The following is a 12,422-nucleotide window of genomic DNA, read 5'->3' as shown; positions in this document are numbered from 1 at the left end:
TAATGCTTTTATTATAAAGGTGCATTTTAATGTTGAAAATGATCTTCCCCAAACTTGAAACTCACGCTCTACGTAGGTATTCCAGTTAGGCTCTACACCCGTTGTAAAACTGGATTCATGTGCTTTATTGTAAGAAATTATTTGGACACTTTAATTTTGATACAGACCTTACCAAAACATATATAGACCTATTGTCACGCCCTGACCTTAGAGCTTTTTATGTCTCTATTTTGGTTTGGTCAGGGTGTGATTTGGGTGGGCATTCTATGTTCTTTTTTTCTATGTTTTTGTATTTCTTTGTTTTGGCCGGGTATGGTTCTCAATCAGGGACAGCTGTCTATCATTGTCTCTGATTGGGAACCATACTTAGGTAGCTTTTTCCCACAGGGTTTTGTGGGTAGTTAATTTCGGTTTAGTGTTTTGCACCTTTCAGGACTGTTTCGGTTATTCCCTTTGTTATTTTGTTATTAATGTTCAGTTTTAATAAAGTAAGCATGAACACTTACCACGCTGCGCTTTGGTCCGATGATTCCTCATCTTCCGACGACAAATACCGTTACACCTATGGGCTAGGCTGCATGATGTGTGAGACTATGAGACTATGAAAAAGTCGCAAAAAAATGTATGCACTGTTTGCCTTAAAGTGGGGATAATTCACAAGTGATAATATATCATTCACAAGTGATAGGCTAATATTGTTACCTTATGACACTATTCTTGATTTAATGATATGAGATGTGTCAAGGGAGAAGGGGTGCTTTCATAGGCGTGTGGGTCTCTGTGGATGCATGCATTAGAGTTGGTGTATAAGGAGATAACCATCTCTCTCTTCCTCACAGGCACCAGGCTCTCTCCCCTTCCTTCTCTACCATCTACCTCTCTCTCTTTCTGGGCGCAGATGAAAGAAAAAGCTCAGCGGGGATGTGGCGACTGGTTTGTGTCACAGAGCCTAGTGAAGGATCAAACAGTGTCTCGTTCATCTAATGCCTCTCTCTGTCCATTCATAATCTCACTGGAATACACAGTGACACACTGTTGATGTGCCTCTTCCTCTCTCTGTCCATTCATAATCTCACTGGAATACACAGTGACACACTGTTGATGTGCCTCTTCCTCTCTCTGTCCATTCATAATCTCACTGGAATACACAGTGACACACTGTTGATGTGCCTCTCTCTCTCTCTCTCATCCTTTCTCCCCCCCCTCTCTCTCTCTCTCATCCTTCCTCTCTCTCTCTCTCTCTCTCCCTCTCTCTCTCTCTCTCTCTCTCTCTCTCTCTCATCCTTTCTCCCCCCACCCCCCCTCTCTCTCTCATCCTTCCTCCCTCCCTCCCTCGCGATCACTCTCGATTCAATGTACAGTACCAGTAAAAAGTTTGGACCCACCTACATTACAACCACTAGCATCAAAGCCAATAAAGTAGATAATAGTGAAAATAAAGAAAAACCCTGGAATGAGTAGGTGTGTCCAAAACCTTTGACTGGTACTGTAATTCAAAGGGCTTTTGGGAAACAAATGTTTACATTGCCAAAGCAAGTTAAATAGATAATAAACAAAAGTGAAGAAAACAATCAAAATGAACAGTAAGCATTACTCTCACAAAAGTCTCAAAGGAATAGAAATATTAAGGAATATTATGGCTATGTACAGTTTTTAAAACCTCCTATCTGTCTGAATTATTTTGCCTACTTTGTTCATAGGGTACCTTGCCAACACACAATGTGCCTTTTAAAAGTGAAACAAAACACTGGGTGTTTTATGTGTATGTGGGTTGTGTTTAGTTGACTGTGAGGCGGTTAACAGTGACACAAAATGGTGTAAAAATCTAACTGAATTACAGTGTAAATAAGGTTAGTTCTAAAGTAATGTTAATGCAGCTAATGTCAGAGTACCAACAAGATGAGTTGATGTGTTACCTGTCAATGCACTGCAGAGTCTCTTGTGCAGACGCACTTAGCTAAGCAATCCAGTTTCTGTGTAAGCGTCCCGTTTACACATACACAAACATTTACTAAGTACAAACTGGCTCTTCATCAGAATCACACACTCCTAGCCCACTCCTAGGCTGTCATTGAAAATAAGAATTGATTCTTTACTGACTTGCCTAGTTAAATAAAGGTTAAAAAGAAATTAAAATTACATTTAAAAAAATACTTAATGTGTGTGTGATTCTGACAGTGGGTTAACTGCCTGTTCACGGGCAGAACGACAGATTTATACCCTTCCAGCTCAGGGGTTTGAACTTACAACCTTGCAGTTACTAGTCCAACGCTCTAACCACTAGGCTACCCTGCCGCCCCTGTGGAAACTTACTTTGGTTCCTAGGCTAGCACATGATGCAAATTGGTGGTTCTGTCCCAGCTCTGAAAATCTGATTACCCAAACACACAGCAGTACATTTTTGGATCGTAATGCCATTATTGATTCAATAATGGAGCACTATTTGGCAAGTGTAGGGCCTGGTATTTATCAGATTCATGCTAGAGTGGTCGGATCAGAAACGCAGATATCAACGACTCAGGGAAATCCACACAGGCTTAGTGAGTGGAGAGTGGGGTTGGGGGGACTAAGGCTGATAGAATTTGATAGAAGAAGTTGCTAATAGAATCGGATCTAAGGTCAGTTTTATGATGCAGAAGGTACAGTTGAAGTCAGAAGTTTACATACACCTTAGCCAAATAGATTTAAACACAGTTTATCACAATTCCTGACATTTAATCCAAGTAAAAAGTCCCTGTCTTAGGTCAGTTAGGCTCACCACTATATTTTAAGAATGTGAAATGTCAGAATAATAGTAGAGAGAATGATTTATTTCAGATTTCATTTCTTTCATCACATTCCCAGTGGGTCAGAAGTTTACATACACTCAATTAGTATTTGGTAGCATTGCCTTTAAATTGTTTAACTTGGGTCAAACGTTTCGGGTAGCCTTCCACAAGCTTCCCACAATAAGTTGGGTGTATTTTGGCCCATTCCTCCTGGCAGAGCTGGTGTAACTGAGTCAGGTTTGTGGGCCTCCTTGCTCGCACACGCTTTTTCAGTTCTGCCCACAAATGTTCTATGGGATTGAGGTCAGAGCTTTGTGATGGCCACTCCAATACCTTGACTTTGTTGTCCTTAAGCCATTTTTCCACAACTGGGGTCATTGTCCATTTGGAAGACCCATTTGCGACCAAGCTTTAACTTCCTGACTGATGTCTTGAGATGTTGCTTCAATATATCCACATAATTTTCCTACCTCATGATGCTATCTATTTTATAGTCCCTCCTGCAGCAAAGCACCCCACAACATGATGCTGCCACCCCCGAGCTTCACGGTTGGGATGGTGTTCTTTGGCTTGCAAGCCTCCCCCTTTTTCCTCCAAACATAACGATGGTCATTATGGCCAAACAGTTCTATTTTTGTTTCATCAGACCAGAGGACATTTTTCCAAAAAAGTACGATCTTTGTCCCCATGTGCAGTCGCAAACCGTAGTCTGGCTTTTTTATGGGGGTTTTGGAGCAGTGGCTTCTTCCTTGCTGAACGGCCTTTCAGGTTATGTTGATATAGGACTCGTTTTTACTGTGGATGTAGATACTTTTGTACCTGTTTCCTCCAGCATCTTCACAAGGTCCTTTGCTATTGTTCTGGGATTGATTTGCACTTTTCGCACCAAAGTACATTCATCTCTAGGAGACCGAATGTGTCTCCTTCCTGCGTGGTCCCATGGTGTTTGTACTTGCGTACTATTGTTTGTTCAGATGAATGTGGTACCTTCAGGCCTTTGCTCCCAAGGATGAACCAGACTTGTGGAGGTCTAAAAAAAAAAAATCTGAGGTCTTGGCTGATTTCTTTTGACTTTCTCATGTTGTCAAGCAAAGAGGCACTAAGTTTGAAGGTAGGTCTTGAAATACATACACAGGTAGACCTCCAATTGACTCAAATTATGTCAATTAGCCTTTCAGAAGCTTCTAAAGCCATGACATCATTTTCTGGAATTTTCCAAGCTGTTTAAAGGCACAGTCAACATAGTGTATGTAAACTTCTGACCCACTGGAACTGTGATACAGTGAATTATAAGTGAAATAATCTGTCTGTAAACAATTGTTGGAAAAATGACTTGTGTCATGCACAAAGTAGATGTCCTAACCGACTTGCCAAAACTATAGTTTGTTAACAAAAAATGTGTGGAGTGGTTGAAAAACGAGTTTTAATGACTCCAACCTAAGTGTATGTAAACTTCCGACTTCAACTGTATATCTATAGGCAACTTGTTTCCAGAGTAAGTTAAGCACTCACAAGCTCATCACATACTGTATCTACAGGACCAGACCCAGCCAGCCTCCTACCTGTTCCCCCATCGCTCTCTCTCTTTCTCTGTAAGACATACCTACAAGGATCACACACCAGTAATCCTGAGCTAAGTTCATTGGAGACATTCAAAGGGAGAGAAGTGGTCAGCCCACACACACACACACACACACACACACACACACACACACACACACACACACACACACACACACACACACACACACACACACACACACACACACACACACACACACACACACACACACACACACACACACACACAGTCCCCAGTTTCACATATATATCAATACACACAGGCATAGGCAGCTTCCCATACACACACCTACGCAGAGAGTAAAATGACCTCCCACACATACACAAACAGCAGGGATTTATAAAATAACACACAAAAAAACATCTGTGCCTGAGCTCAGGTTGGATATCACTGCAGCACTTTGATAAATGTAAAAATAGCAGCGGAGACATTTCTTTTACATGTGCATTTAGATATATTTATCTAGACTATAATGGGAAAATGTGCTTTCGGGGGTTAAATCCTTCCGAGAGATGTTCCGTGTGTGTGTGTGTGTGTGTGTGTGTGTGTGTGTGTGTGTGTGTGTGTGTGTGTGTGTGTGTGTGTGTGTGTGTGTGTGTGTGTGTGTGTGTGTGTGTGTGTGTGTGTGTGTGTGTGTGTGTGTGTGTGCGTGTGTGTGGTCTCTAACCAGCACTCACTGAATGAGCTCACTCGGGGGCAAAATAAAAACATCCGCTAGAGTTAGCACACCACTGTGACATTGAAATGACCAATGAAAAATCCATTCGCTTTGAAGGGAGCCACCGGACTGAACCTCAATGGAATTAAAGCATGCGCATTTATATAACTTGATCTCAAAGTGGCAATAAAAATAAACACAGACTCTATTCTTCTCTACTGTGGTCTCTCATCAACTACAAAGCAAATGATCTGAGGACAAAGTGTTTTATTTGCGATATTTGAAGTCATTACAACTGGGTATTATATTATATATATTACTTAAAATAGTACCTTATTGTTCATTGTGAAAGCAGACACTTGTCTACTGTCTATTTTCCCCAACCTCAAGGACAACACACTATCATGAGAGGAAGGAAGCAGCACAGGGCCCCTAGAGTTAAATTAGTGTTAAGTGCCTTCTATTAGGGGAAAAGAGCAGTAGAAAACACTTGATATTCTGCGTCAGCAACCCTACAGTTTTTAGTTCATATCCCACAAGATCTGGGATTCAAACCTGAAACCCCCTGAGACCAGGGTCCGACTCTAACCTCAACCATTATCCATCCATCATTCCTCTGGGAGTTCATGGCCTCTTAGCTGGTTTTAGTGTGTACTAGCTTTTACCAGTGCTGCAATTCAGACACTAGCCCAGCGCATTTTTTAGCTCTTTACACTTTTGAAATGACTTGATTGACTTGAGTCTTTATTGTTAAAGCCAAAAGCTATAATAACCTCAACCTCACACAGTCAATAAGAGAAAGAGGCATGGAACTAAATTAGACGGGGAGTTTATTGCGCTAGCAACAAGACTGCGGATTTACAATAAAAAAAACATTAGTGAGTGTTTTGGGCATTTTCCTGCTATAGAATAGATTCACTATGTGCATGTCATGACCATGATTGATTATTTACATTATTCATATTGTGTGCCGTGTTTTGGATGACTTTTTATTTACTTATTTGAGTGATTTCCTTTACTCTGAATCGGTTAACCCCTTCACAATGTTTGTCTCATTGTGTGAATGAGTGTGTAAAGTAGGAACCTGAGCCTATTTGATTCTCAGACATATGGGCTCCCGAGTGGCGCAGGGGTCTAAGCCACTGCATCTCAGTGCTTCAGATGTCACTACAGGCACCCTGGTTCAAATCCAGGCTGTATTACAACCTGCTGTGATTGCGCAGGATTGTCTGGGTTTGGCCGGTTTGGCCGGTGTGGGCCGTCATTTGTTCTTAACTGACTTCCCTAGTTGAATAAAGGTTACAAAAATATGCAGTTTGTAGGTGAAAACTATTTCTAAGGTGCATCCTTTTAGTTTTTCAGAACTAACTTCACTCGCGCAAAAGAGGGAGGCTTGTGGTGCTAGCACATGTGTACATCAGATACAACATTGGAACACCAATTAAGAAGTCCTAAGAATTCTAAAGATTTCTCAGAAAACTAGGTGCTTTAATCTGTATATGCTTACAGTACTTCGATTATGATCTTACTCAGATTAAGATAAACAGAGTGAGGTGTTTACATGACTAATGCCATACTCAGCCTACTGCCATAATCACTTGAATATCGAATTATTATTGTGCATGTAAAAGTACTCAATGTTTTGCAGATTGAAGCCAGAAGAGGACAGGTGCCGCAGGTCAGCCACACTGCCGCTACGTCTCGGGAGAGAGGAACGGGATGAGTGTGACCGTGCTCGGGAACAGCGTGTAGACGTGTCCTGTCTAGATGACACTGCCGAGGATAGGACATGGTCGGGAACCCAGGAACGCTAACGCCAAGATTACGAATTTGCCATTACAACAATGGACTTCAGTGTGCGTGTGATGTGAGTGTGTATGTGCCTGTCTTTGTTTTTGTGTTATTGTAAACCCCTTTTAAAAATAAACAAGGAGAAAATAATATTAAAGAATCGTAAACTGACTCTCTGCCTGTGTCTGTGTTATTGGGATCCTAAAGAACCTTAGTTCTTGACGCAAGCATGACACAACAATTTCCGTAAAAACAAACAAATGGATGGCTATGTGTTTGTATGTGTTCAGTAAGTATTTGCACTTATTATATGTATGGTCCATCTCTTGTGGTGCATTGTGGATCTGCGTTGTGGTCAGGGTAGCTACAGATTGTACACCAGATAATGTGATTGAACGAAAGATAACTGGTGTCCATTACTGGGCATTAACAGGGAAGCCCCATACAAACTGGAGCATTAGATTTTTTAAACTAACCTGTTCTTGGCAATACTTTATTTGTTCTCGATTCAGTAAAAAAAAGTATCTTACAAATGTATTTTTCCAGTTGCAGGCGGTTCTACAAAAAAACAGCAAACACTCAAAGATATTAAATCCAGGTGTTGCATCGAGTGAGATATGCCTCTTGCATATGTATAGATCTTTGTTTTGGTCGCACTGTGTGACGCGCTGTCATCTACTTCTACACGTGGCCGTGGACTCGTTTTCTGAGAAAAACTAGATGTTCCCTGCAAAGATGGCGTGGAACCTCCTTGTGCAATACAAAACATGGGGCTTTTCCTGTAGCGTCCAGTAATGGACACCAAAAATCTTTGGTTATATCACATTATCTGGCGTACAATCTGTTGCTATGGTTAGGGAAGATGTAAGGACTTAACCCCGGTGACCCTGCTGTCCCGCATGAACAAATAAAACTTCATCATCCTGCTTCACAGGATGTGTCCGCCATCTTACCCAACCTGACAGCTCAATTTCCTACTTCACACTCCACACCATTGCCATGAAGCAACTGTAGTCTTAAGAGACTGTTAAAACTTATATATATATATATATATAACTTCTACATAATTCAGCACAAATTTGTGTTTTTTATTTCACTAGGCAAGTCAGTTAAGAACAAATTGTTATTTACAATGACAGCCTAGGAACAGTGCCTTGTTCAGAAAGACAGATTTTTACCTTGTCATCTCGGGGATTCGATCTTGCAACCTTTCGGTTACAAGTCCAACGCTCTAACCACTAGGCTACCTAATATATAAATAATAATATATGCCATTTAGCTGACGCTTTTATCCAAAGCGACTTACAGTCATGTGTGCATATATTCTACTTATGGGTGGTCCCGGGAATCGAACCCACTACCCTGGCGTTACAAGCGCCATGCTCTACCAACTGAGCCCCGTGTGTGTGTGTGTGTGTGTGTGTGTGTGTGTGTGTGTGTGTGTGTGTGTGTGTGTGTGTGTGTGTGTGTGTGTGTGTGTGTGTGTGTGTGTGTGTGTGTGTGTGTGTGTGTGTGTGTGTGTGTGTGTGTGTGTGTGTGTGTGTGCGTGCACGTGTGCGTATGTGTGTGTCACAGCAAGACATCATACCAGCTTAATTTAGTTCTCTCTAAATGTCATCTTAAATAATTGAAAGCATATATGTGCATATATGTGGGTGCAATGTATTTTAGTGTTTCGCATCCCATGATGAGAAATTTGATCTCTAACTTTGACTGAAGGAGTCAGATAACAGAAAGTAGAACACTCTATACAATAGTTCACCTGACACAAGACTGAATCCAAACATTACACTGTTGATTTGATGTGCATTTTACATTTACTGTAGTTTTCGCCATATTTGTTGATAACAAAATCTGAAAATACTCTGGATACATTCAGTAACATGATTGGACTATTCCTGGAAAATGTGGGGTAAGTGCAGCATGAGAAAAACTAACTGGTGTCTTCAAGTGGACACACACCTCTCCAAAGTGTGCACAGTTTCAATGCACTTTTATAACTATAAGGTACTTTAGCTCTCCTAGCTGTGCTGTTGAGGAACTAGAGCAAGCACACTTGTAGTTGTTAAGTTTGCAACACAACCCTGCGTCCCTGCCATCACACAATTACTGTTGTTGTTTATGCAATCCAAAAAAAGGTCCATTATATATCGCAGTGTGGGTCAGGAGGGCATGATTTGAAAGCTTGTTCTATTGCCAACATGACTAGCCAAGTTATAAAGTACAATCTTACAGTGTTAGTCTTTCACAAGGCAATTCAGAGAAACAGACCGTCATTTTGGTGCACATAGAGAGGGGTCGTGAGTGCATTCAGGTGCGTTTGAAGAGAAACATTTTCTTCACAATTAATAACATACATAGAGTCATTCTGTTCAGAACAACCCAGGGTATGACGACTTGTCGTCTTGTAAATGTACATCAAACATAGTGATCATAGACGTTGACACTGTATATGGACCCACGGGTGTTTGGCTTGCTTGTATGACATCAGAGCGGTATTTATTATAATCCTCATCTTTCAAAACACATCGAGTCATCTTAATTTACAGCATTTCCCTCACTCAGGCAACAAAACATGTGCTAAAGTTGCCCAATTACCGGGAGGGATGGGGGCAACTTCTTGTCTAGCAATAGCAAGTTGCTCAAGTTTAGAACGGCTGTCAGTCAAAACCCATACAGCGCTGTGAAGCACAGAGCCAGAGCTCGGACGTCATGTATAACATGTTACTGTACAGCCACTACGTTCCAACGTAGGTGCTTATTAGTGCCCAAATATGCCATTTTCAAGCCAAAAAGGGGTTATATATAGAACTTGTAGGGGTGCGATATATGAAGCAAGCAATAGAAACCTTGTTGGTTCTATCCAGACTTATTTTCTACAACAGCAGCATCCAGCTGTTACAATGAAACAATTCAGAAAAGGCACTTGGACACACACACACAAACACACACACCAATATCATTTATATGGTGAATATTGTTCATTGAACCATGCTTATAAGGGTCTAAATGGAACATTAATTGTGCTATAAAGAGACTTTTCCTACGGTTCTATAAAGAACCATTAAAAAAAGGTTCTATATAGCCCCAACAAAGTGTTCCGCAATGGTTACAACCCTTTTTGGGGCTATATAAAACCCTTGTTATGGTTCTTTATATAATCTTTATGGAGAATGGATCTATAAAGAACCTTTCTAACTCTTAAATGTTATTTGTAGAACTATACAGGCGGTTTTATTTGAGTTTAATAGCCATATTATATTGTTTTATTAACGTGTTTATTAACAAGTTGAAGTTGAATCAGGTGTGTTAACTCTGGAATGACAGGGGGTCCCTGAGGAGAGCATTGGGAACTACTGACTCAGTCAAACATTCTCAATTGACACAAGGCCATATGTGAGTCTGTCACAAGACACCATCACTGTCCATAGTCATATATGACATGTAATATAGCATTATACAACATATTAGATCAACTGGGATGACACTCTCACACATGCTTGCACAAAAAGAGCTGTGAACAAACCATGCCCCAAAATATTACATATGAGCTGCTGCCCCTAAATTTTAATTATCACTTAAAGTGGGCTTTTTAAAAATTGAGCGTAAAGAACCAGTGAGGAGCTCAACGTGTCAGTATGGTTCCACATAGAACCATCACCCTTCCCTTGAGAAAGCCACTTTTTTTGTGTGTACACTTACTTCACTTGCACAAAACCTCTAATCATTGTCTTTCCCCCTCTGTAGCTCTGTGCGCTAGAAGAATTCCCTGCAACAGGTGACTGATGAAGTAGCCAACCATTAAATTACTGTTTAAATCTGTTTACACGAGGTCTACATGATAACAGGTCGTATACTCACACGAAGGCGTGGTAGATGAACGCCCATGCCCTGGGTCTCTCCAGTACATTATAGAGGTAATTCTGGAGACGACGGTAGTGCGCGTTTCTGCGCCCGCTCTGCGCGCTGTAGATGAGCGGCTTCCCGAGCAAACTCAACCGGGCGCCCTTTCTCCTCTCCGCGCCCCCTGCACCTGCCGCGCCTGGCGAAAGCATCCCGTCTCCGACTCGAACAGCGTTGTTCATCATCCTCCGTCCAGACTCCACATCTTTCAACCTGTAGTTCTGAGCCCGACGCCCTGGAGAGGTTTTCATCCAGAGCCCAGAACTGGCTTCATCGCCACTGTGGTTGCGGGGCATGGCATCACCAACACCGGCTGGGGATGTGCAGTAACCACGGGGACGTGCACATAGAGTATAAAAGAGTTTGCACAAAGAGGTCTCTTGGAAAAGCAAACTAAGGTGTAGGAAAGAAAACCATACTGCTATATTGATGAATTAATGTAAATAACTATAATTAACACTAGGCTATTTTATGCTGTCATCTACTGGGGTTCGGTGCGGTAAGTAGAATTCTGGTGTTTGGAGACTTCTGTGCTCACGGCGCTTTGGGCATCTGCGTGAGGCGCGGGAAGAGCGGGGTTATGAAGGAGTGTCAACGTCTCCTGGACAGATATTTGGCGAGGGGAGGGAATCACCCGACACTCACTCACTCATCCTTCCTCCCACCCACCCTCCCTCTCTTTCTCTTTCTCTCCCCTCTTTCTCTATTTCACTGACTTCGTAATATCCACGCGGCTCAGGATTTGCACAGACAGACAACCAACTCGATGTTTCTGAACCCGGTTCAAGCTTGCCTTCCAAAGTGGCGCTTAGTTTGGCTCTTCAGTGCGCGCGTCTTCAATCACAGCACAGCAGTTGTGTATAATATTGATTCACTCGGAAACCAAGTATGTAGAATTAGAGAACAGCAACAAGCCCATGGCTACCGGGGAATTGATGTGAGGCTTCAACATAGCAGGGGACAGGCACGTGTGGTGCTGAGGGAAACATATTCAGAATGAGTTAATAATCTGTTTTCTGAAATGCTGCCTCAATATAATACATTTTTCAAACACCTGAAACAGCTTTTTCCTGCAATCTAGACAGACCCATTATAAGTATTCTTTTTTTCTGCATATCGAAGCACACATCTTGAGTTGTCTGTATCCTCCTGACTGGTGGCTCTTTTTTTTCTGCATATCGAAGCACACATCTTGAGTTGTCTGTATCCTCCTGACTAGTGGCTCTTTTTTTTGAGAAACAAAATATGCTTCTCTGCATAGGAGAAACATCTGGGTAAAAGTTTGAAAGGAATGTGAGTCTTATTAAGTAGGACTACGTTTAGTTATCACTTGCTTTTCTAAAGTCTGGTACCTTGCCATCAGGCATGCCAGTTAAGATGGTCATAGTAATATTAGGGCTACAGAGAAAAAACTGAGGACAAATGTGACGGGCACTTTCCCCTTTGCCCGCTATGGGCATGATGCCTCTGCCAGTAATCTTATCCAAAATATCAACGGGCACCCGTGGATTGGGCTTCAATTAAGCAAGGGATAATCAACAAGGGGCTATGCATTCTATGGAAAAGAATCAACAAGGTGGAAAGTGTGTTCCACCACTCGCTAGCGGAGACACATTCCCATAATTATATAAAATGTTGCATCAAGTTTAAAAGTACAACTAAAATAAGAACAGAACATTTTATGAGTTTTTAGTCAATATGACATGCTTAAACGATAAAA

The 12,422-nt window shown here is 41.6% G+C and overlaps 1 protein-coding gene across 3 annotated transcripts in view; it reads right to left on the bottom strand.

Annotated features, from left to right (window-relative positions):
• Window positions 1-11,263, bottom strand: part of kcnq5a (potassium voltage-gated channel, KQT-like subfamily, member 5a) — a 107,804-nt gene extending 96,541 nt beyond the window's left edge. For all 3 annotated transcript variants that reach the window (XM_035754281.2, XM_035754284.2, XM_035754282.2), the window contains exon 1: window positions 10,661-11,263. In XM_035754281.2, coding sequence (XP_035610174.2) covers window positions 10,661-10,998 — 338 coding nt within the window. In that variant the 5' untranslated portion in view covers window positions 10,999-11,263. The remainder of the gene's footprint in view (window positions 1-10,660) is intronic.
• Between the last annotated feature and the right edge of the window lie 1,159 nt (window positions 11,264-12,422).

This window comes from Oncorhynchus keta, chromosome 36 (assembly GCF_023373465.1).
Source record: "Oncorhynchus keta strain PuntledgeMale-10-30-2019 chromosome 36, Oket_V2, whole genome shotgun sequence".
Taxonomy (NCBI): Eukaryota; Metazoa; Chordata; class Actinopteri; order Salmoniformes; family Salmonidae; genus Oncorhynchus; species Oncorhynchus keta.
This window is presented reverse-complemented; position numbering and strand designations above follow the sequence as displayed.